Source organism: Ischnura elegans, chromosome 8 (assembly GCF_921293095.1).
Source record: "Ischnura elegans chromosome 8, ioIscEleg1.1, whole genome shotgun sequence".
In the NCBI taxonomy this organism is placed as follows: Eukaryota; Metazoa; Arthropoda; class Insecta; order Odonata; family Coenagrionidae; genus Ischnura; species Ischnura elegans.
The window spans coordinates 27,416,214-27,443,346 of record NC_060253.1 but is presented as its reverse complement, the minus strand read 5'-3'; the positions used below and the strand labels follow the sequence as shown (position 1 = coordinate 27,443,346).

At 37.5% G+C, this 27,133-nt stretch overlaps 1 protein-coding gene across 1 annotated transcript; it reads right to left on the bottom strand.

Annotated features, from left to right (window-relative positions):
* Positions 1–1,828: 1,828 nt before the first annotated feature.
* Positions 1,829–21,488, bottom strand: LOC124164092. Its single transcript, XM_046541264.1, has 3 exons — positions 21,010–21,488; positions 12,260–12,417; positions 1,829–4,573 (listed from the first exon to the last, which is right to left on the bottom strand). The coding sequence occupies exons 1-3, from the start codon at positions 21,011–21,013 to the stop codon at positions 2,984–2,986; spliced, it is 1,752 nt and encodes a 583-aa protein (XP_046397220.1). The 5' UTR covers positions 21,014–21,488; the 3' UTR covers positions 1,829–2,983.
* Between the last annotated feature and the right edge of the window lie 5,645 nt (positions 21,489–27,133).

The following is a 27,133-nucleotide window of genomic DNA, read 5'->3' as shown; positions in this document are numbered from 1 at the left end:
AAATTGTCTTTTTCATTTTAATGCATTCAATTCCTAAATGTTAATGACAGCAATACTAATGAGAAATGAATATCCCACCTTTTAGTACGAACGAGAATCGATGGAATCGGAATCTAGTATCGATGTGAAATAATCGGAATAAAAGTGGAATCGACTCATCCCTAGTATTTTCAATGATACCCAGCCAGCGAATGAATTTTCGGTAAACCAACGGCTAAAGACAACATATTCAAATGAAAAATATGGAATCAACAGCGAATAATACATTTCCTATTTAGCGGCTGAAGAAGAACCTGCATGTCCATCATACATAGGCCATGTGGCCATTCATTGCTCAACTTTCCTAAGATTGGTATACACATATACCGCAGCTCTTTATTTCCCCCTTTCTCAAGCCAGTTCATTTTAATTTTCAGCGCAAATGTTGCGTTCGAGACTATTTTACCCAGTAAACACAACTTATACGCACATAAGATCATTTCCATCCAAACAGCATTACATATAAATTCATATTTAATTATATATAGAATGTTAATTATTTGTTATTTGAGCCATTTCCTAGTAATGTAAAAATATTTAAGAAAAAGCTGAAAAAGTATTTAATTTTTTAGAAATTTTAAAATTTGTACAACTGTCTAGTTGATATGTGACTTTGTGGGGATGCTGTGTTTTTCTTTTTTGTATATACATGTTACCACCTGGCCAGTTGCCAACTTGTAACTTACCTTAATAGAACAATTGCCTGCAGAGTTAAATGAAATAAAATCACTATGTTTTATTCCACACTTTATTTTAAAACGTACGACCGGTTTCAACACTTAGTGTTATCATCAGAAGATGATAACACTAATAGGGTAGTTTCCTTCATCAAAGAAAACAAAAGGCATTGATGGCGATTCGTTACCCACCATTAGTGTATTCATAATACACAAATTATTTGGTTTTTGAAAAACCGGTTTAGACGAATGGCAAGGGTCAAATTTTATCCACATTTGAAAAAGGCCAGATTGGCGCCCATGCGATTCCACTCCACGTGACGCCACAGGGACCTAGTTTCTACACGAGAGGATAGGAGTTATGCATCGTCAGAGGCTACCAATGCATGCATGAGTCACAGAGCTCAGGGAAACATGTCTTAATAATCACCTATTAAAACTGGCTAAGGTCGGAAAGTTTTCTTCGCTTGATAAGGTATTAATAAACCTTTTTTAAGCCATGCGCTACCAGACAGGAAGGTACTCAGCTACCCGTTAGCATCCTGCGTCCTATCAGCGCTCAGAGCCTCGATCAAGGTCACCTACCAGGCGGGAGGGGGAACCAGAAATGCGTCGTACGGACTTTGTCCCTTCATTCCTACTTACGCGTCGCGTTTTCGCGCGCTTGAAATTTTTCACTTTTCATTTGATCGCGAAAAATAGATACCGTCATTTAAAAATCTAAAAGCGTGAAATACGTACTCCAGGAGTAATAATCTTTCGATTTAGGCAATAAAAAAATAATAGGAAACCACCCTATTGTAAGTGTTGAAACTGGTCGTACGATTTAAAATAAAGTGTGGAATAAAACATAGTGATTTTATTTCATTTAACATGAAGCAATTCCACAAAGTAACGCCTGAGACCGAGTCTTATATATATAGAATGTATTACATATTCAATTCACAGTAAATCCCGAAAATGGAATGATTGTAATATAGTTCTAAAAAGTATTGCTTGAAAAAATAAGCAACACATTTTTATTGAAAGGGGGACAATAAGATTAACATGATATTTATTCAGCTACTTACTACATCGCCGGGTAATTCTGCATGAAATAAAACACCACTTAGTTATGGGTTAAAAACTCTTTAATGAAAATCATAAATCCATGCAAAAAAAACTCTTAAAACCAAAGAAATAAATTGCCCATCTATTGAGATCAATCTGAAAAATACTCAACAAAAATTTATAAAAATCTTAACATATTGAGTATATGATCAAAATACCGGCCTCGCCGAAGCAAAAGAAAGACAACAACAAAATAAATACACAAACTTCATTCAAACTTTGAATTCACTTCAACATGCGGTAGTAAAAATTGACAAATAATACAACTGTGATGAAGCATAAAGTTTCTACCAACATGCCACGACAAAAAAATAGGAAATATGCTATTAAAAAGAAAAATAATCTGAAAACTTGATAGAATCAACTAATAACTCATGATATTGTACAAGAAAGACGAAGAATAATATTAAAAATTGCAAAGAGAGGTTAAGCTGACCATAAAAATTGCCACTGCCAACATTTGACAGCCAACATTATCATTTTAAAAAATCCAAGATTCATCTGCGTGGAACGGCATTAACAGCTCCGTAACTCATAAAACATTCCTTCTGCTTGACCAAAATGGGATAAGATGGATGAAAGGAGGTAAGGAGCTAACCTACACTTCTCCAGCAACCTAATACGGGTCCCTCAGCATCATTACTGCAGAACCTATAGAAAACTTATCAATTCATTGTCTATGAGACAGGATTATTGCAGAAATATTTTAGTTCAATTTAATAATACAGCTACCAGCCATTGAAACTCAAGATATTAATTAAAAACCCAATGATCCTTCTTTCTCGAAAGAGCTTGACTACATCAAATCAGAGATGAGGCAGATAAACTTCTATTTAATGTCTCGAAAAATGGGCTGACTTTTTGGCACCACAAACACAGGTACAGGAGTGTCACGTCGTAAGTTGATCTCGCACTTGATCATGAACTAATCATTTGAATATTTCTCAGAACTAATACATGACTCCGTAAGTCTGCTCACTTTCCGCGAAGTCTCTTAACTTTGGTAAACAAAAGAAGGTTTTCATGCGCGCATGCTGATTTTATATGAAGATATACAGATCCGGGGTAGCCACATGAAATGTTTACTTGATCAGGCACCGTTTTGCTCTTTGAGCGTAGCTCAAAAATGCAGGACTTCTCTCACATTCAATAAAATCTTAACTTTTGTAGGTAACAGAAGGGTTCCTGGTGCGCATAGACCTTGGAGAGTTGAGAATAGATGAAGGGATCCTGCTCCGGAGAGGCCTTATAGGAGCACTACGATGCGAACCCAATTTCGCCTTCTTGGATGGACCTTGCGAATTCAAATCGGATCCACTCCTCTTCCCATCTCGACTCGTGACATTAGAGGACATCTTGGACGCTTTTGACTGGGACGCCACATGGGAAGGTGTGAAGTGTGCCTGCGAAGATTTGGCACGGCCTTCCTCCTGTTTCCCTCGATCGATGCCCGCCATTCTTGCGAGGAGACTTCCCGGCACTTTTTCAGCAGGACGTGGAGTGCGGGGCCATTCTGAAACCGTCTTTGGCGCGCTTTTGGTTGAGGAGGACTTGGGGGTAGCGAAGACTCCCTTGGAGCTTTTGTTAACCTCCTGTCGCTCCTGTCTTTTCTTTACGAAGATGGCCGGTTGCCTGGGGGTGTACTTGATGGTTGAGCCAACAGGGAACTTGGAAAGATCGGACTTGTCCTTGCACTTGACCAAGACGAACTTTCTGTTCGGTGAAGAGGCCACTGCACCCGGATTTAAAGGGTTCACAGGTCGAACTGTATAGCAGGGCGAGCCTGGTATTCGACTGGTAGAAGAAACCGCGCCCGTAGAACCGTATCCATCGCGCGTGGAACTCGATTTGGCAGAATGGAAGGCCATGTCACTCATCGAGATGGGACTGCTCGGTGGGGTGTCAGGCGGGTTTGAGTCAGGACCGAAATGAAGGGTAGAATAGCGCTTGACGTCCATGAGCTTCTTGATCTTATTTCCGCAAGGTCTTTGAGGGCTGGGATGCTTCCCCTCGGGAAGCTTCCCCTCGGACATGAGGCTAGATTGCCCAGCTTCAATGGCGCGGTTCTGGTTGACTGGTGTCACGAATTGAGTTCCAGACACCACGATGAAACTTTCTGGAATTCCGGAAGCACCCAAGTAGCCGTCTCCACCTCCAGAGGAAGGTGTCTCATCCATTGGTATCACGGTCATCATGTGCGCTATCACCCTTTCTTGGGGTGAGTTTAAATCCGGCATTGAGGGAAGGGGAGCAGGGTCCTGGCGGTCATCGATTTGGCACGACCACGGTCTTGAAGAGTCCTCCACATCTCCATCAGTCTCGTCCCCCAGTGTTTTATCCTCGCAAACTGCATCGTCCAATTGCACCGTGTCATCACTGTCGGACTCGTCTGAACTGAGTTCCGGCAGAATAGGTGATGATTTCAATGGGTCGTTTGCTTCTGGGTTAAAATCTTGTTTCGATTCGGTAGAGGACTGGTCACCATCTTTCACGTCGTCCTCCACGTTCGGATCAACATCATTAGTTGGTCCTTCGCACGCATCTTCATGAGCACCGTATTCTTTCCCCGATTTTTCTAAGCCAACGGCCTTGACGATTGAATCGGTAAACTCGCCAGTACCATATTTCCACTGATATTCAGCGAAAGATTTGAGATTATCTTCAGGCTGAGCGCATTTCCGATGTCCAAAACTAATATACTTCGATTTTCGAGGATTTTTGGAGTCACTCTCTTCGCAAAGACCTCCCTGAAATCAAATAAATGAAAATTCTGTACTATTTAAATTAAACGTTTTATTTTCCGCTAATTAATACATAAAAACCGTGGCGTAACTATAAGGGGGGATGAGGAGGATATATCACCCCCCAAAGCCTCAGAGAAAAAAAATTATTTTAAAACTATTGCCTAGTTTTGATACGTAATAACTGCATCTCCTTAAAGTTAAATTTTAAAGTACCAAAATGATGTAAAATGCATTTCCAGGCATGTCATTTTTCAAAAATTTTCGCGGACCCCAATTTCTTGGGGGGGGGGGGAAGTCCCTCATCCCCCCAAAGCATACTCCTAGCTACGCCACTGCATAAAAACATAAAGAACTATCAACCTTTCATAATTATATCTGAATCAATGGCTTTACCCTAAATTGAGTGAAATGCATCAGACGCTTGAGATAACTCATCACCTATGATAACAACTATGCACCGCTGAAGAATGTCTCGGGTGAAAGATAGCAGTGAAATTAGGTAATAGTCATTTTTTAATTTTTCTGAGCGCACGGCTTAATATAATGAATCATTGCTCAGCCAATAAACAAAAATTTCCCCCTAAAGTGCGCGACCTCATATCACCACAGGGGAAAAATAACCAATTGAAAATGAGATATATTACACTATTTGAAAAAATTATTTATTTCACATTAGTATGCAGTAATTGCCTCCGGGGTCAATCTATATTAAGTACAACTCGATAAAACTCTACTGTCATGTATTGACAACCTCGCTACATATAGCTACCCAGCTAAGTGCTGGTTAGGTTCATTAGAAATGAATGTAGAAGAGGATGATAGGTAAGGATTAGTAATTATGCTTCATTTTCCGAGTGATGAAAATCTTTTTTTTACTTCGAAGTGCATTTCACACTGTCTCTGGAAAAAGCGTCTTCTCAAATCTTTATTTTCTACTTTTTAGGTGTGAATCATGTAATCAAATTTGTGACTCGCATTCTTTTTGGCACTGCATCTGAAAATATTTAATTCCTAAACAATCGTATTTAGTGTTATTTTAACCAAATACTGCTTGCGTAATATAAAAAAGCTAAAATTTTAAAAACGTAATGGACTGGAATTGAACGCATTTCCTTCGAAAACTTTTAGGTTTAAAAGTTCTGGAAGGAACTAACGCCATCTATTGAGAATATTTAAAATGATACTTATAGATGGAACTTAAGCTTCTCAATTAGAGGAGAATGGAACACAATTTCAAATGCCTGATAATTTAACATTGTGTTATCAACAGAAGTAAGCAATTGTGCATAATGTCAAGCCGATTTGACAATGGGAAGTGGGTTAAAAATCAGCTACAAGATTCCAGCGACGAAGCAGACGAGCCAAGTAGAGAAAAAGCGTGTAAAAAGGGCAAAATAAGTCTGGAGGTATATGAGCAGTGGATGCGGGGTCCATGTGGAAGTAGAAATGGACGAAGACGAAAAGGAACAAGACAGTACTATGTGGTAGATGAGAATATGAGGAGGAAGCGAAAGGTCGGCATGGAGAGAGTACTAAGCGAGTCTATCATACTAACATACGCGTACGAGGGAAAATTTTAAGGGAGCAGTTAAAGGAGAGGAAGAAAAGGGATTCATAGACGGATGGAAAGGGAAGAGGTCATAACGTGAGATAGAGTGAGAATCTAACCGTGACTAAGGGAACAGGCGTGGGTGTTGGCACAATGTAAATCTACCATCACCAGGAGGACAATGATTTAATCGTGATAGCGATGCTAATAATTCGCATTTACAAAATAGAGATTACAGATTTACGTCATTTACTATAACTTCGAATAGGGTGATCATTGCAATGGATATTTACAAGGAGAACATTGGAGCTTTTTCAAAAATCACAGGAAAGATACGAAATTGACCTAATATTAAAGGGAATTTAATAGACTTCGCATTGCACACTCTCAATAAAAATCCACTAAGGACGAGGTGGCCCACGGAGACAAACTGGTCCACCTACACTGAAAGTGTGTTAGCAGTCACATTCCACTGGCTTAATCTAGGGTTAGCTTTACCATCACCTTTCCTCAGAAACCTTCAGGTTTAATCACTGGATGAGTGGTTAAATATTACCGACAAAAGAGGATATTCGTTTAAAACATATTGAATCACATTTATATTGAATTCCAGCACCTTCGGAAAGGAAAGCTCAGTTTCTTAAGAGGAATAAAAAAATATGATTATACTTGAAACGGGATTGCTGGCGAAAAACTAAGACAGAAAATCGAGCCCTTGAGGCCCAAAAGTTCGCAACAGTATAAATAAGTACCTCGTGTTCAGAGAGTAAATAATTGAAAAAAATAAGCAGAAGAAACAATGTTTTTTAACGGAATGAGTTAAGCATTGATGGGTTTAAAAAAGACAACCACTAAATTGTTCTCGAAAAAAACCTGTGTCCACAACATAGACGAATCCTCGAAATTTACTAAGCTATCTTTACGATTGCGCTGTGCCGTGATGAACTGCAGGTTTAGGCTCAGCATTTAAGTTCAGTGTAGTTATGGTTTTCTCCGTACATACAGTAATTCCGCATTTCACTATTCCATCCAAATACTTTTATGTGCGCCTAAAGAAAGAGTACATCACATCGATGAGAATAGCAGTGAACCTTGCTATAACTAGTATATTCCTTCAAAAAAAAAAGGTGTTCATCAGAAATTCACAAGGAAAATGTTAACCAGGTTAGGCTGAAACAATATTGGTGACTACAGCAAACTACCGTTTATCCTGGGAGAGCCGGCACGAACAATCTGCTGTATGCAATTCTAGTGCTTGAAACATTCCTTGTCAGCAATTAAATAAAAGAATACCATAGTAGTGGGGAAATGGCGATTCTGGCCAGGAGGTCATCTAGATAAAAAATACGTCATTTTACAGTTGACAAGGCACGCGCGTTGGCAACGTGACTAACTAAATTTACGCAACATCTCCTTTAATATTAACAATTTTTAAAAATAAATGCTTTCAAGTGAAAGAGCAACTAATTTTAGGTATAAAAGGTCCCTTTCAATTTTTTGATACGAGTCATAGTTATGAAGATAAATGGTATCTAACCTATGAAACAAATTTTGACTATATGGCAAATAGCAATAACTTTGTTAATATTTGAGCTATGATCACCATTCAAATTTGTATCAGCAACAATTAAAGTCTTGATTTATTTGCCGTTTCCAAAATTCCGCCACCATAGCCGCAAATGGTGCGTCTCAGAAGCCACCTCAAAAATTGATCATTTATAGTGGGATGAGGTGAGTGAAGTGATAGGAATAATCTCATGCATTGCCAAGGGGATGGGTAGCGTACGCCTATGCCCCGCCCCTGCTTTTCCCCATTCCACACTACCTTCTCAGCAGTATATAAGGCGGAGCAGACCTTCAGTAAATTACCAGCGGCCTGGGAAGTAGTCCCAGGCTATCGGTCCAACATCTCAACGTGTAGGTTCTTTACAACTGAATGCTGAACGAATTCTGGAAGAATCGTCGGAGACTCGGACCCCGGAGGAATTTACAACTAAATGCTGAACGAATTCTGGAAGAATCGTCGGAGACTCGGACCCCGGAGGAATCTGTAGCAGAGGGGTAAGTATGATCCGTAAAACTGAGTTTTTCGGATTTTTCTATTTTTATATTTTTTCTAGAACCGTAAAAATATACGGTTGGCTCATATTCAGTGCCTACCATCAATCCCCCGGTAAAAAATCCAAGTTTCCCTTATAGAATATTCAGAGAAGCAGTTTGTAGTCCTAGGACCAAAAAACCCGAAATTTAATAAACCCGAAATAGAATAAAAAATTTATCTTCTCCATAATTATACTTCATCACCTCCGCCACAGTCAATTTTAAAAAACTTGGGAGGAAGATTCTTCTCTCCACCCCTGAAAACTTTATCCACCCCAATAACCCCGCTCCATATTTGGTGTGGATGGTCTCCAACCTCTCCACTTTATATTTGATGCCCAGCTCCAATTCCTCCTTTTTCAGAAACTCCCCTTTACTCTGAAGGAGGAGCTTCTGACGTATGGATATCTGTATCAAAAAAGAGAGAGATGAATTTAGATTTTTGTTCAATCTCTCTTTTTTGATACAGATATCCATACGTCAGAAGCTCCTCTTCCTTCAGAGTAAAGGGGAGTTTCTGAAAAAGGAGGAATTGGAGCTGGGCATCAAATATAAAGTGGAGAGGTTGGAGACCATCCACACCAAATATGGAGCGGGGTTATTGGGGTGGATAAAGTTTTCAGGGGTGGAGAGAAGAATCTTCCTCCCAAGTTTTTTAAAATTGACTGTGGCGGAGGTGATGAAGTATAATTATGGAGAAGATAAATTTTATATATATATATAAATGAAAAAAAGTTAATAAAAATTGAATAATGAAACGTCTTTTATTTCTATCTGTTTACCTTGAGATAAAGAGCAGAATGTTTTCAAATAACAGAGGTATAAATTATTTTATTAATTTCTAGAAAGTCGAATATTTTTTAGTATAGAATTTTCGTAAATCGTCAATTTTAGAGTGTAAAAATGTAAGATAGGTCAAAACTAAATGTTGGACTATATAATAAATAAATTTGGCTGAATATTATAAAAAACAACTCTTCTTTGATTTCTCATATTTAAGGGTACATGGGTACCCTGAATCCTAACCCTTAGGGCTGTCACAAAAATGATTAGGCTCATCAGATGGGAAATTGAGAGATAAATGTTTCTTAAATTTAAAGTAAAGCGGTATCTTTTCAAATAGCGAAGATATAAAATATTTTCTTATATTCTAGATGAGCAGAAAATTTCTAAGTACAGAATTTTCGGAACTCGTCAATTTTAGAGTGTTAAAATACAAGATAGGTCAAAACTAAATGTTGGACTATATTCGAAATAAATTGGGGTAAATATTATAAAAAACAACTCTTCTTTGATTTCTCATATTTAAGGGTATATGTGTACCCTGAATCGTAACCATTACAGCTGTGTCAAAATTGATTGGGCTCATCAGATGGCTAATCGAGAGAGAAACATTTTTTGAACTTGAAGTATAGTTGTATCTTTCCATATAACGGAGATATAAGAGACAGTTCCATAACGCCACCTGCCTGTGTATGTTCGCCTAATACCTAAACAACTAAGTTGCCGAATTTTCACGTGAAGACCGGGAAATTGACCCAAAAAATTATACAGTTCTATTTAGAACTAGTAGGTGAACAATTTTGGTCATAAGGTCCAAAACCGTATGCTCGAAAATAAAGGTACGTATTATCGATACCCTGAACCGTGACGGACTTATCCAAATGTTTTTGTCTGCATCGGATAGGCATTTGAAAAGTGGATAACTTTTATACTTTGGTAAATTTTGATATATCTTCAAATAACCGGGTTATTAAGAATAATTCCCGAAAATTTCGGGTTTTTTGGTCCTAGGACTACAAACTGCTTCTCTGAATATTCTATAAGGGAAACTTGGATTTTTTACCGGGGGATTGATGGTAGGCACTGAATATGAGCCAACCGTATATTTTTACGGTTCTAGAAAAAATATAAAAATAGAAAAATCCGAAAAACTCAGTTTTACGGATCATACTTACCCCTCTGCTACAGATTCCTCCGGGGTCCGAGTCTCCGACGATTCTTCCAGAATTCGTTCAGCATTTAGTTGTAAATTCCTCCGGGGTCCGAGTCTCCGACGATTCTTCCAGAATTCGTTCAGCATTCAGTTGTAAAGAACCTACACGTTGAGATGTTGGACCGATAGCCTGGGACTACTTCCCAGGCCGCTGGTAATTTACTGAAGGTCTGCTCCGCCTTATATACTGCTGAGAAGGTAGTGTGGAATGGGGAAAAGCAGGGGCGGGGCATAGGCGTACGCTACCCATCCCCTTGGCAATGCATGAGATTATTCCTATCACTTCACTCACCTCATCCCACTATAAATGATCAATTTTTGAGGTGGCTTCTGAGACGCACCATTTGCGGCTATGGTGGCGGAATTTTGGAAACGGCAAATTAATCAAGACTTTAAGTGTTGCTGATACAAATTTGAATGGTGATCATAGCTCAAATATTAACAAAGTTATTGCTATTTGCCATATAGTCAAAATTTGTTTCATAGGTTAGATACAATTTATCTTCATAACTATTACCCGTCTCAAAAAAGTGAAAGGGACCTTTTATACCTAAAATTAGTTGCTCTTTCACTTGAAAGCATTTATTTTTAAAAATTGTTAATATTGAAGGAGATGTTGCGTAAATTTAGTTAGTCACGTTGCCAACGCGCGTGCCTTGTCAACTGTAAAATGACGTATTTTTTATCTAGATGACCTTCTGGCCATAATCGCCATTTCCTCACTACTTACCATTTTACGGGAAAGGGAAATTCCATTTAAGGGAAATAATAATCCGAGTGTAGCCTTATATTAAAATGCAAATATCCTGGTTTTTTGCTTCCAAATTATTTATTTAAAAAATCCCGGAAATCGTCGTAGTAGCGTGAACTCGTGAACGGATAATCCGTAACACGGATAAACCGAAGCCGGAAAATCGGGAGTCTGCTGTAAAAGGAAAAATAACGTTCACCATTCTCATGTATAACTGCCAACGTTTCGATGTCCGACTCGGTCATCGTCCTCAGGGCTGTGAATGAAGCTTTGAGCCTTCACAGCCCTGAGGACGATGGCCGAGTCCGACATCGAAACGTCGTCAGTTATGCAGTTCCTCACCCGGTGGCGATACCGAGAACATTTTACGAAGTTTATTCGCCCGGAAAGAACTCAATCTTTATTCCCATGTAGTCTGTAGCATATTTTTTTAGAAATGGTTTGTGGATCAATATGCCTAGCAACCGTATGTGGCTAATACAGCCTTGACGACTCGCAAAATGCGACGGTACTCCATATTTTTTTTTTCAACTATGTTCTAATACTATGTATAAATTAGCTGATTTATTTTCTCAGATGCCTGAGAGTTAAGCGCACTATCTCAAATTTTTCCTGCTATTGTGCGTTAGCTCTTACATGGTGAAATAAATTTTTGAATGTTTCAAAGCTTTTGTGAGAGAAATAAAACAAAAAATTAATAAATATCCCATAACTCCCCAGGTGAAGTTCTAAAATTATATTTTTCAACTCCTCATTTTTTTACAAAAAAGGTATGCTTTACAAAAAGTTCGAAAATCACTTTTTCGTGAGAAACTTCAAAATAACTGTTAATATGGGCTAAAATTTTTGCATGGCTTAATCCCTCATCAAGACCTACTTTAGAATTAAGCCAAAAATCTTGGAAATATCTCTCGTTGGCCAATTGACAATACTATCTTGCCATAAACTCCATGGAGAGTTTGATTACATTAAACAAAAAAACCATGATCCACGAAAAAATGCAGACATTTGAGTGCAATGTGCGCATTCTGAAAATGCAAACCATAGGTAAGACAGTCGACCCGAACGTTGCATCTCCCATCATCGATTTCTTATAAACTCGAACACAAAAGTATAAAACTGTGCATTGCAATTAAATACCATCTTGAGATACAGAGGTTCAAAACTCTACCTATATGGCTATGTGATTGAATAACTTACTCGTTTTATAATACAGGGAAAATTATTCACGTAATGTAAGCCAGAAAAGCAAAATGACACGATCACAAATTTGACGACTGCAGCGAGGCTTACCCAGTCGTCCAAAATGGCATCTCCGTCAACGGTTTTCGTGGGTTTCGATTCTGACCAGTCGTTACCAGAATCGTCCTCTGATGGTGTATAAGATGCACGCCGCTCCGTCGAATCTTCCCGAGGGAAGAAGTAGTTGAAAATTTTTCGAAAAACTCCACCTGTGGAAACAAGATTAACCCACTCAGTTATTCAATACGAATGTTGATTACGATACGTGGGGGACAGCTGGTGATGCAGGAGTATTACCCTCTTCTGATGCAAGGGGGAAATATCCAGATATATAGTAGGCTGGCAGTGCTATACGTTTTGTAATCTTAGACCTTCAAATGGAGATTACCATTACTTTATCTAATTTACTACTGACGTCTTCAGAAGGTAATGTTACCCGTTGGGGAAATTTACCCTCGTTAATCATTAAAATCATTTCCAGGATTCACATTTTAATTACAGTACTTAGTTATGCAAAAATCTTGAGTAAGTTGGACTTTTTTCAATGTTAATTCAGACAAAATGCTTTCATAATAGAATAATAGGGTGGAAACTACGGAAAAAGCATAAAAACTGAAATTTCAATTCAATATTTACTGATATCAGTGCGATACAACGAGTCTTATTCGTATCAGTAATGCTGATTTCGAGTACTGCTCAAGTAGCACCGACTTCTTCCACCAATACGTGCTCTGGAATGATTATCCTACAATTAATTTCCAAAAATGTCATGCATTTCGTTACGAATTTACGACTGAATACGCTGAGACAAGGCAAATAAAAAAATTCTTTTTATGTACAGCATATGGGACATAGGGCCTGAAAAGTTTATGACGGAGATTAACAACTCTACAGCGCTTTTCTGGTATTGAGGCATCTCAATGAAAACTAACTCAGAATACTTAGGCAAATGTGGCACATAAGGTCGTGAATGATGAATAATGAGTGAAGAAATTTAGATAAGAAGACGTAAAAAGAGGCAGTAGAGATGGGATGTTCATCCATATCCTAAACCGCATTTCAAAAATGAAATCGATTGAGGGAAAGTGAAGTTTAACGGCAAAAATCATCTCAATAAGGTCATTAAAAGAAATAAGAAACAAGGATTAAAATAAAAAATGATTATGTCACCCACTTTTCACGAGTTGGGTAAGTCATGAGAGTTATATTTCTATTTCTCATTCAGGTAGAAGAATCCATCATCGAGGGAAGTAATTATTACAAAGGTGTTAATGATTTATTTATTTATTACACATTCAGTTACTCAAAACCAGACTCATGCTCCGATACCTACCAGAAGATGAGGTATTTTAGGAAAAGGATTTTTTCGCTCCTTCATTTTGTTTTGCCATCTGCGTATATAATCTTGAGAGCGTTAGGGAAAATAATTTCTTCTCATCCATGTACTATTCGGAGGATTTTCTCCATGCTGAATGTTGTTCCAGAGTCAAAAACATATGAACAACGATATTTTTGGCTGCATAAAACGAAATATCTGTAGCCAAGTAGTATATTTTCGTTTTAAAGTCTTTTAACGCCTTTTGACTTGATAATAACTCTCGAGGTAGATGAAATTCTCACGACGTAATACTTGGACTACTAGGGAAGAAGCTTCTACTAGTAAGCGCTTCATTTTATTCAGAAAAATAATCATCATCTGCGCACGTGTTTATGATTAGTAGAAGATTAGTAGCACTGTGTCCCCATACAAAGAAGTAGTGCGCCTCTTACCTATCTTCTTAATAAATGCACAAGTTCTACATGATGGGCTTGAAAAAGTTAACATTAGCCTGGAAAAAATATATTTAAAGTAAATGCCGTAATTACCGACAATAGTACAATTAATAGGAAAGCAGTGTATTTTTTTGCTGTATAAATTCAACCAATAGCATCCGTACCAACATTCTTTAAACTGTATTCGTTCATACTTTTTAGGTAGGTAGTCGATAGTGAAAATTCATTGAAATGCATTCCAAATAACTTGTTCAACCATAAAAAAATCGAACAAGAATTCCATTTGCCCAAAATTATCTGAATCATCAAACGAAGTATGGGATGCTTCTTTCCAAGTGCGAAGAAAAACTTATGATCTGGAATCTCATTAACTCTTGCAGTGTGGCCATGTGAGCTTTGGCCTTCAAATTTGGATGTAGAAGTTTTTAAGGAACTTGACTTAACGAGTTGAGGCGGCAAGAATTCTAGGATTTGAAAATTACACAAGAAAGTATGAGGAGGCGGCTGAATTTATGGAAATTATAACCACTTCAGGGAAAATTGTAAATGTAAAAATATCTCTAAAGGGTCGGAGACTATTAATGATGACATGCAAGAACCACCGACCAAGACTGTAGAAGATGGAAAATTTTAATTCCTTGAGATTTTTCTTTCGTGACTTCAGCGATAGGAAACAAGTTAAAGGAGGGGTATGTAACTCCAGAGACACTATATGCATCCATGTTATCAACGCATGCGCTGATAAATTTGGTAAATTATTGTAAGGAGGAACGAGGACTAACATTATCTTTACTACCAGGTAAATTCCAGATAATATTCCTTAGATATACTAGAAAATACATTTGGTAAATATAGGCAGCTGTCAGGATAGCAGTACCAGATTTCTTTCCGTCAAATATTTGGGGTGGAAAAAAATGAGGACTTAGCAGCATAGCGAGAGCTTCAATAAAACCTTTAAAATCGCGTGTCACCCCAGTCCATATTTTTTATGTAGATTCGATATGGAATAATTTCAAATGGAATTATTTTCCAATTGATAAATTTAGACAAATTCTTCCCTCATCAGAAGATGATTACTTGGCTGTTAATGATGGATTGCACATTATTTATTATTTTTGGGGATATTGTTTATATGATGTCCTTAAAAGACTTAAGTATGATTTATGCAAGTAACTAAAGGTGGCAGACGTTTTTAGATGAACGTGTTGCCTAAGAATTAGAAAATTATATCGTTGTGAACTACTACATCCAAAACCTATCATGGTCAGCGCGGTCAGTAGCATCAGAGAGGAGAAGCAGTCACGCTGTAGTAGGGTAGATGTCTGGTTGGACCGGTGTTAGAAGGGTAAATTTTTAAGGTAGAAGATCAAAGATAAGTGGAAACTACCATAACTACGGATAGCTTGATTGGAAGTGATTTGTTAGTTAGGGATGTCTGTCCAAACAGTGGCTCATGTTCGCATGTCATAAAAATGGTGGTATCGGCATCCATTAATGAATTATTAAAACATTATCGTAAAATAAAATTCTAAGCTCCTGATAAGCAGCTGAAATCAGTAAAAACATCGCAAATCTCGACTTTCACAAGATTTTTGACAATACCGTAAGTATTTGCATTTAAGTACATTTACAATGTTTTCCATCCAATTTTAAGATTTTATTGTTGTGCATTTTTTTCTGTGCAAATTTTATTTCATTTCTGTTATAATTTATTGTCCTATAGACTTTGCGTATAATTATTGCTGAAAGTATTTTAGCAAATGCAACTTATTTTGAAATCCCATATTTTTGTTTTATATCACATCAAAATTACATGTACGCTCCTACCAAGCTCATCTTGTGTTTGATGTGTAACTGTTTCAAAGAATAGCTCCATTAAACACCTTTAAAAAACTAATGAGAATATGTCATTTACATTATTTGAGTAGCAGTGTCTATTCACACCTTTTTCGTAACATAGTCATTTAGAGAATGCATCACCTTGGGTATTATTTGTTCACCAAAATACTTCGCTGTATTTTGTGTTTTCAATCACCATCTTATGATGTTAATTTCATGAACCCTTTTTTCATTACTCTTATTGAATCATCCGAGGTTTTAATTAAAGAAAAAACTATCCGCCATTCTAAGCGGATTGATAAGGATTTTTGGAGCTAGACTAATCGTTTACATAGCTTACATCTTATTTTTTAGGAAAACACCTTTCATAAACCGTCACGGTAAAGTTTCTTCTAGCATATGGCCAGAGAATAAATGGATATCTAAAAAAATCAAAAGGAATCCACTGAAAAATATTTCTTAAATCGGAAATCATGCGGATAATGGCCAGGGGGATGTGGCATAGCTGGCCGGCCTAAAGGGCATGAAGTCATGTTGGTCGACGATTTTTCGCGGCGAGTAGCTCGAGCGTTTATTTTCATTTGGTGATTGAGTGTCTCATTCTGGACCAAGCGTAAAAATACAACCCTTACCAAGTAAATGTATCAACCGATACGTCCAAAATTGTTCCTAACGATATAACAACTCAAAGTATTTATTAGAGGTAACAGAACTTCCAACTTTTATGGCTTATCATGTTAAATGTGGTTTTTACATGCACATCATGAAAATGCCACTTTCTGGAGGAGATTTTAATAAACACCCACGTTTGAATGCTTGTCACACAAAAATTGTATATGAGACAATCTTTGTAACATGATTTTTAAAAACTTGAGTTACATAAATACAAAATCTGCGAGTTTCGTTACTCTAGCTTAATTACTTTCGTTTTTGCAGCGTTGCAAAGATGGCTGATAGGCATAATTTTACCAACGGGCTGAATTTTCTTCCGTGACTCGGTACAAATGATCGATTCATGGAAAGTATCTGAGCCAAATACACAGAATTTTTCTAAACTACGGTTATCACATGATGATGAGAAAAATTACCAAAATCTAAGATGGTGGGCGTAGAGAGTAGTTGATTTGACACGGAATGACCCAATGCCCGCTATAACTGTTTTAAAATTAAGTACGCATTATAACTTGAGCACTTTATATCGGCCAGCATAGCACGCAGCATACGAAGTGCGAAAAATCGTGATATTTCGTCATTAGCGGTTTATTTAAAAGTTTTGCTGGGTATTAACTTGAGTTTAGCATGGGACGGAGATAGCCTCAATGGATATCGATGAAAACTGGGAAAATATCCTCAATAACCCACCAAATGTCTGAATCTGATCTTTCCTTGAAATCCCCTTGAGATTCCTATATTGTGCTTGCCCATCGTCTACTTCAGGCAAAATTTCATTACTAGGGCGCGGAAAAAGTATTTTGACTTTATGTGAAAGTGAAAATTTAGAGGTTTCCATTTTCACTGCAAATTTTTACCCCTAAAAAAGAAAATAATTTATTTTGAATTTGATTACAGACTTTTTGGACTCATTTGCCGCTAACTTTTTCGTAAAAATACCTTTCTGGGACTATTTTCCAAAATCACATGTCATTAGTTAACACATCGCCATTAATACCACTATTTTCGCCTAAATTTTGGGAAATTGAGGGTTTGTTTTCAACTTGGACTCCACTAGGAAGAGGAAATTCTGTAATAATTTACGCTCTTCGATACCTTACGGTTGTTCGTCGAAAATAAAATGCAAATTATTGCAGAAAAATTCATGATTTAAAAAAATTATCCACGATTCATTCATCTAATAAATCATCACAAAAATAAAGGCTGCATATTAGGAAACACTTTGTTCTGCGTCTACGTTCCGTATTGTCTCTCCGTTAAATGAAGCAAAGCGCGGGATGCTTAAATGGTCGTATAGATTCCCGTAACTAGATTCCCCGAAGTGATGGTCGATAAATGCACCGGTAGAAAAATACCGAGAATTCCCCTTCCACATTTCTCTCTGACTTTCTCGAGAATCCCCAGACTTATCCAGAGATTAAAAAAATTCGTGACCAGTACAGTTTTTCCTGATTTTCACTGACTATCACACCCTGAGAAACGCCCATTGGGTACACCAAGTCGACTTAATAAAATCAATGCGTCCGTGGCAAAAATAAATCCAGACAAGCGAGTGATGAAGTTTAGGTTAGTCGTTCAGGTAATGCCTCCTCGAGAGGAAGCCGAATTTTACAGAAGCTATCAGCGTTAATAACAAAGGGACAATTCTCAGAAAAAAGTGGTAACAGCTGCTAAAATCAATTTTTAAGGACAATGGTGACTTCCTCCTCCACTGCAATAAGTTATGGCATTATTACTGAAAATCAATTCTTGATGTCCAACTTAAATGCATTGACAACAACATAGTACCTACTATCAACAAATTAGTAAAATGATTAAATTATTTTAATAATAGATTAAATTAAATACATTATTAAAATTACAAGGATCTATTACAACCAGCAACTATTTATTAACTAATCTGAGTATGCCGAACTATTTCTATCATATTGCTTCTATTTTACGGGGCCGTTTTGATCACCAGATATTTAATTCAGGGCACTGTCCTATATCATTTAATGTCAATAGGAATATTTCTCTCTTCGAAAATGGAATACAATTGTAAAGGTAATGAGGAATACCACAAATTGGAGGAAGGAAAATACCATAGTTCAAACTACTCAACCATTGGAGGTGTTCCAGCTAAAATATGGTGCAAATCAATAGTTCCACAATAAATTACAACTCTCACTACAACAGAATGATTCTGAAATGATCGACATTGCTCCTAATGATTAAATTTGAGAATTGTTTACTTCATCAAGGGTGTAAAAGCTAAATATGTTTGAAATACTTAGAAAAAATCCAGTTTCCAATTTCCAATATTGGAAAATTTAACCACGCTATTAATTAGGTAGCGTGATAGCCGAGTGTGTAGAGCGCTTGACTGATGATCTAGGGGTCCTAAGTTCAAATCCCGGGTGAAGCCTTCAGACACCCTCAAAGTAACTGCCTCGGAGTGCGAGGAGGTTCAGGGAAAGAAACTTGCCATCCTACCCTGAATACGTGATGCTCTTAAGCCTGTGGCTTAAATCCGGGTGAACTCTACCTCAACTGAACAAACCAACCTTCGGGTTGAACCAGTCAGTGAGGAAAATTATGAGGGAATATTCGATTGCTTTTTACACAATATAGTTGGTTCACAATGTTAAATATAACTGTAATATGATGCTCTCGAGTTTGAAGTTACTACTTAATCTATGCTGATTTTACGTAAATAATAAGCCTATTACACATATTTTTATTTGTATCCTCGATGAAGTTGTTTAAGACTGCTATCTGAAGCAATAGGAAATGATATCGATGTTCTGATTCTTAGTCACAGACCATTTACCGCACCCTTGACTTAATCGCTAGCCTCTTGTTAGCACAAAACGCACAAAATCACCTGATGTTGCCGACCGTCCAACCTGGCCCCACCCCCGTCGCGTCGGCATTCCCTGGGGACTTACGATTCCCTGGGGGCTGCGATGCACTGTGGTGCCATTAGCCAGAGGCCCCTCATCGAAAAATAGATTGTGGACGCAGAACTAAGTAAGCTTATTCGGCTCCAAGGCCACGAAAACACAGTAAATTTTGCATTGGTTGATTTTTCATGGTTCACTACCTCCCTACAAAATTTTAATTATGAGGGGGGGAAACTTATTCAATGTTCCTTTTCTGCCAGAAGAAAAGCATAATTTTGACAAGCCAATAAGTACGGAAACTCAAGTTTTTTCACTGAAGCCACATCAAGGAATGACAAACATAATAAAAGTGTTTTTCGCATGAAAATACGTCCCAGATGATGTACGTTAAAATAACATGAAATTTGCACCCAGGAAAATAAACAGTGATGATGTAAATCAATTACGAACAACCTTCGACAGCGTAAAGTACCTAATTAATTTATTTTCTCAGCCAAAACTACACCTAAAACGTAAAAGGTTGAGTCAAAATAAAGCTACTCTAAAATTTGCAAGCATTGACCGTGGTTCAAACACCAACTTTCAGTAAGGTGTGCCACACCAATGCAGAAAGAATTATGTGCTTTCAATCTCTTTGGTATAGTATAATTCGCCCCTCATTCTAGCGCCCTAACACCACATCAAGTTTTGCATGTAATTTTCACCAGGAACCCTTCACAACCCATGAAATTTAAGGATGTTTTAGGATAACTGTTGTAATTGCTCAAAATGAAACATTCACTGAATCATGTAAATGCCTCTAAAATTAAAATAATTTCACAAATCACTATGTTATCTCACTATGCTACCCCATCACTATGCTACTCCATACCATTCTACTCCACATCACTATGATACTCTCATCACTATGCTACACCACTACTTTAACTAAGAAGAAAGTACGATAAAATGAATCGCATCAATTAATCACAAGGTTGAGTTTGTATCAGAGTAGAAAGCTTATGCTGAAACACCGATGATATGCCGAACGAAAGTACCGCTGTCTCCCAAGGCGACAATAAACAACTAAGCCAACGGCGAAAATATTCAAACCATTTCAAACCTTAACCTGATGAAACGGAAGGAAGTCATCAACAATAACATCATATGGGAAGAAAATATGAAATAAAAAATAAAATTTCCATATTCATGGCTGTTCCACGGACCTTCAGGACCCCACAATTACAGATATCACTACAAAAAACAGACTATGCCCGAAAACTATGCGATCTTCCTGTTCTGTCGGAACTCCTACCAAATAACAGTATCCCGAAGAAAGGGCAAACACAAAATATTAAGACCAAGTCTAAATTTCTCCTAAACTAGTTCTCAAGCCTACGATTTAACCAATACCTGCGATAAATTGTCCCTCTACCACCAACGCGTGCTAATAAACTGCAGCACTGGAATCCCTTTTGGTACAGACACCGAAGCACCACGAGATGCATGCAAGCTTTAAATGTTGTTGTCATACATTTACCTTATTTATGAAACTAATTGACGGAATAAAACTATGGACTACGAATGTAAAAACATCGGGCAAGCGTCAGCTATTGCTATCACACACTTCATGCCCTCATTTTAAGAACTTACTCATTGTTCTTCAATTTCCAGTCCGTCCTTAAGTCTCCAGCGGGTCTCAGGGAAACCACCAGATGCGATAGGTTTTAAACTGCCCGTCACACACTTTCAATAAATCAGTGAGCACAATCACATACGTTTCACTTCAGCAACTGTCAACACAATTAGCCAATTGCTAGATCAACCACGATGTTCCCCACGCGCACAGAAATCTGCAGGTCACCACGAGACAAGACAGCTCAGCGGGAGCAGGGGCAGCCACAGTCCACCGCGGCAACAGAGACAGCTAGCGAGGACTGCGAAAACCCTCTCGGCAGGATCTGCCGCTACATTGTAGGAAATAGTTGAGGGAGAGCGATCGCTGTGGGAGCTGCGGTCTCAAGCGGATAAATTAGCGCGTATAAAATGTTGCAGTTTCCGAGTACTGTGCTATCATGACGGAAGTTTGAAAATAAACACTTAACGGTTATGAAAACGTAAACAGCACTTGGCTGAGGATACGGAATCCTTGGAAACGTTTCGTAAATATTAATGTAACCTTGGTAACCTTTCTTTCGCATGCATAATGAACATATATAAACGAACGCCCTCGCAATTAAGTTTATCATAGTCGTTTTCTTTCTTTGATTCTAATATTTCTTATATTTGATTTACTTTTATTCTTTTCATTCCATTGGAAAGGATTCAGCTGATGAAATTCATTGATGCGATACCTCACCCTTCCCAAACAAGTATATAAAGAGGTTATTTTTTGTATTTGGACTGAAGAAAAAAGGTCGATTTTCCATGAAAGATTCCTTATGCTGGCATAAAATTGTTCTCTACATCTTAATTTCTCCGTAAGTTATTTAGATTATGCAGAAATTCCGCTTTTCACCGCCAAAAAGTCTTCAACTAATAATAGTCTTATAAACGATTGAAATTTTTCCTGGTGAATACTTCTGACGAATATTTCTCGGGTTCTCAGCCAGGTTAATGCTTTTATAAATTAATGCTTTGTTAATGCTTTTATGCTTTGTGTGACATTGGACTTCCATAAAGTAACACAGCCTTGAGGATGGGAGACAAGTCGTCTCCCGAAATGTCGGCTTATATAAAAGCATTAACCTGGCTGAGAACCCGAGAAATATTCGTCATAATAATAGTCAAACCATAATGATATGGTAAGGAGAGTAGGCCGGGAACATGTCGTTCAACACATTTTTTTTACTTTCAGTATCATTACCTTTCCCTTCCATGAGCATTAAAAAGCAAATCATTTCATCAAAAACAATGCCGTGCGATGTTCTACGATAGACAATATCAGCCAAAATAGACGGCTAGAAGATGTTTGTTTACATCGGATACGTTGGACAACATGCGCAAACAAATGAATAAAGACAATCGTTCTATTGTGTTTCTGACCGACAAGTAAAACCGTCGAGTACTTATGACCAGTGGCAGTGGAGTAACTAGGAATATGCTTTGGAGGGGGATGAGTGAGGATGGGGAAGGGCGACCTCCCACCCCCATCCCTCGTTTGGGAAAATTTTGGAAAAATGACATGCCTGCAAATACATTTTACTTAATTTCAGGACTTAAAATTTGGGTTTCATGAAAAGGTTATGTTAAAATTTACTATATTTCAAAACTAGACAATAGTTATTAATATTATTTTTATTTCTCTGAGGCTTTGGGGAGGGGATCTATCCCCCCCATAGTTACGCCACTCATAGGCGGATCCAGGGGGGGGGCACGGGGGCACGTGCCCCCCCCAGATCCTCAAAAATATGCATGATTTTTAATATGGTCCCATTATCATTGCGTTCGTTTTGTATTACGAGGTATCCTTGTGCCCCACCCAGAACAAAATCCTGGATACGGCCTTCCTTGTGCCCCCCCCAGAAAAAAATCCTGGATCCGCCCCTGACGCCACTGACCAGTGGCGTAACCAGGGATGCCGACTTACAAAAAATATTGGGGGGGACCAAACCGGGGATCTTGCCCCGGGAAATTTTATAAGTAGTGAGTTTTAAGTTTTTTTAAGCATTTTAGAAGTCATATGATCAATAATAAAACCCTGATAACTCGAATCTCGATATCTGGACACACTGGGGAAAATTGACAAGCCTGACATATTTTTTCCTCTCACACATAACGAATTTTTGAGGGGGCTCGGGCACCCTCAGGCTCCATGGAGTTAGCGTCACTATGGGTAACTATTGGGGGATGAGGTGATGGATCCCCCCAAAGCCTCAGAGAATATTATAGTTTACTACTGTTTTCCCTAGAGATTACGAAAGAAACCCAAATTTTATGAGCCAAAATGATGTAAAAAGTATTTTCCAGGCATTTCATTTTTCAAACATTTTCCCGTTGTCTTAGAGGGTGGGGTGTTTATACATAACACTGTTCTGCAAAAAAATAGTTCAAAAAATGCCCGGCTAAAATTTAGGGTGTTTCTGGCTAATTTTGGGTCGCTGAATCCGAAAATGACCTCCGTTTTTTTCTATCACCCTACATTTTTACGCAACCCCTAAATTGGGGAAAACAACCCCTTATCTAAAATTATTGCTTTTCAAGGGACTTTTACTAATGTTATCAGCTTCTGATTGAAAAAAACTGACGTTATAAGGCTATGTTTAAAATAACAATTTTTCTTCGTTTTTTATGACATATGATATGGTAGTTAATGGAAAAGTTTTTAAGGGATGAATACATTGTTCACCCCCCTATTTTGCAAAGGATTAATATAGCATAAAATATGAGAGGAAGTGTTACAAAGATCTGCCAAAAAAATCTGAACACAAATCAGATTTGTCAAAATATTATTATAACAGCGTTTGGGGGCTCATGACTTGACTTCGTTGTCCTCCTTACTTTTAAAGTAAGAGCTGAGACCTTTCCATTAAATGCATTGGAAAACTTTGGGAAATACATTGTAAATACTTTGGGAAAAATTGGGAAGTATACTGTCAAAATTACCACATGTTTTGACACGCTTGGACACGTTTTAACGTGTCTTCATGTATCTTGGCAGTCGCACTTGATGATGTTCATCTATTAAATAAACCAGTGGTCTATTCAGTACGTCACACTCTTTCCTATGTGTCGGGTAATAATCTTCCAAGTTCTTCGCTTATTTTTCTAGCGTGTGTTCGATTTAGCGTGTTATTTTGCGAGCGATATAGTGTTTTCTCGCGATTATTCAGCGATCCTGCAAAAATCATCCCAATTCATTTTTAACACCTGTGGAGATTTAGTGTTTAAAGACCAAAGGAAAGCGATGACTGCAATTGTGCGAAAATCTTATGAACTTTATTTCGGGTGTAAAATTGGTGACCAAGACAAATCGTGGGCCCCCTAATTCTGTTGCAGTGGTTGTCATAGAAGTCTTTGTGAATGGCTAAACTGGGGAAACTGTTGCCTAAATTTCGGAGTGCCAATGGTTTGAGTTGAACCCACTTGCCATTTAACAAATTGCTATTTTTGCGAAACCGACACTATAGGTTACAAAAAAAAACAATCCTGAAATGATTTATCTGAATTTACCGTCAGCAATTCGCCCGGTGAAGCATACTGATGCTATTCCTATCCCTAAAGCTCAAGCTACTAGCACCCTCGATGATTCTGATGTCATAGTGAACGAAGCTACACCGGAAGTGTAAGCAGGTCCTAGCCATCGAGATGAATATTACAGCCCTGATGTAGAAGAACCCCAGACTAGTCAAAAAGGGCACCTCATCCCATAGCACGAGGACCTAAGTGATCTAATACAAAATTTAGACTTACCAAAGGGTAAATACAACTTCTAGGCTCGCATTTGCAGCAGTGGAATCTTTTGACCGATAGTGTGAATGTTTCTTACTACAGAGGCAGACAGTCAACCCTCACTCAATTTTTTTCAACGGATGATGCAAATGATGATCTGATTTTCTACACTGATATTGAAGGACTGATGAGGGAATTAGCGATTAAGAATGATCCAGACCAATGGAGGCTATTCATCTACTCGTCGAAGACAAGTTTAATGGTTGTTTTACTGAACAACGGCCACGATTTACCCTCGGTTCCTGCTGGATATGTCACTGTTTTAAAGGAAACCCATATTCCAGATTTTTATGGCAGCTCTTTGTACCACCTCCAAAACCCCCTCCTATACCACTCGTATACCCCCTTCCCATCTTATATTTTATGTTATATTAATCCTTTACAAAATAGGGGGGGTGAACAAGGTATTCATCCCTTAAAAACTTTTCCATTAGCTACCATATCATATGTCATAAAAACGAAGAAAAATAGTTATTTTAATGTTTGTTTTAAGTTTTTTGTCAATTTTCACCCCCTAAATCTTTTCAACCCCAGTGAATTTTGTCTCTCTCTTGACCCTGATAGCCTTAAAACGTCATTTTTTTTCAATCAGAAGCTGATAACATTAGTAAAAGTCCCTTGAAAAGCGATAATTTTATATATGGGGTTGTTTTCCCAATTTAGGGGTTGCGTAAAAATGGAGGGTGATAGAAAAAAACTGAGGTCATTTTCGGATTCAGCGACCCAAAATTAGCCAGAAACACCCTAAATTTTAGCCGGGCATTTTTTGAACTATTTTTTTGCAGAACAGTGATAATTGCCGTTATTACATGTTTAAATTGCTCTATTTTGTAATCACTATAGTATAACGTAGAAAAAGTCTGTGCATTTATAAAACTAAACCACATTTGAAATTTGAAAGGAATTTCACGATATTTTTTTGTGCAAATTAATATTTTTTAATTACATATTTAAATTCTAATTCGATTTCATTTAACTTTTATTGAATTTTATGACAGTGAAACTAGTATCCAGACACAACATTCACATGTCTTAAAATTTTATGCATTCGCCTTTGATTAAATATTTCTTTGAATTAATTAGAATGTGTTAAAATCAGTGGGTTAAAAGGCATAAAAAAGCCCCAAAAGTCATTGGCATAGGCGAAATAAATAGGTAGTTCTTCTGTTGGGAAATATTGTAATCTTTTTGTTAATATATATAAAATAAAAAGTTTAAATGGCAAATAAAATCGCTTTTAGTTATTCGAAGCTGCCGAAAATAGGGACAGTGGAAAGCGTTTGTGCTCTGTAGAAAATATTTTTTTATTTTGAAAATGATTTTTTTCAATCAGTAGGTAGGTAAACTTTTGGAAGATTTAATTGTTGACCAAAATATTAAAATTAGCCATTGGTAGAGTGGGTTATGCAGACAACTAAAGGAGTAATATTAGAGTCAAAAATGAGGACGAAGTTCGAAAAAAGAGAGCTCTTGATAATATAGGTACATTCACAAACGATTAAACTATCGTATATATCATTCAAATGCGTATGGTCGTTTTTTGATGGGTATGCTTTGATTTTAACCGTGAACCATGAAAGAAGGCATTTTGGGAGGGAAAAAATCATGGCTTTAACATGCAATGGCAAAATGAACTCCGGAAAAAGCACCGAGGTAGCTATAAAAAAAAAACCACTCAACTTAATTTCAATACCCTTTGAGCTGCAGTTAGTTCTGTAGAAGAATGATCAATGACACTGAGTACACATAATTTATTTCAACACACGCTCCAAAGCTTTAAGGATACTTTTGAAATGCACAAGGATATCTTTTTCCATTGATTATCGTATTTTAGTTATTCGAGATTCGATACAAAATCGTCAAATATCATTAGCCTTCGAGCAGTCTATCCCAAATATTTGACAAAGCTTTCCCTAATTCTTCGTTAAAACTTTCGTGGGTACTCTTCATGTTAAAAAAAAACTTTATTATAACAGGGCCACCCGAAAATTGACGCAGCGACATAGCCAAAAAGTTTTTATTTAATAAATCCCTTTCAAAAAATATAAATTTTCCCGATTTCATATCGAAATTTCCCGATTCGATATTCGAAAAAAAATTACTTCCCACTCGGCCATTCTCTCGTAAGTTTGCAACAAGAATACACGATGGTTGCCGTTCACTCTTGACACACACAAAATGATTTGATGATCTTCTATCTCGCTTACCGACCTTCCTTCACCCTACGAAGATCACGTATTTCTTTACCTAGACCTAACCTTACGCTATATATAAACGTTGTTTCTTGTTTATAGGCCCAAAAGTGTATAATTTATTACCTGATTCA

Excerpts from the sequence above, each read along its gene's own strand:
- LOC124164092 (XM_046541264.1), bottom strand. Across the intron at positions 4,574-12,259 it reads ATGCCATTTTGGACGACTGG|GGAGGTCTTTGCGAAGAGAG; the intron begins GTAAGCCTCGCT and ends ATTTGATTTCAG.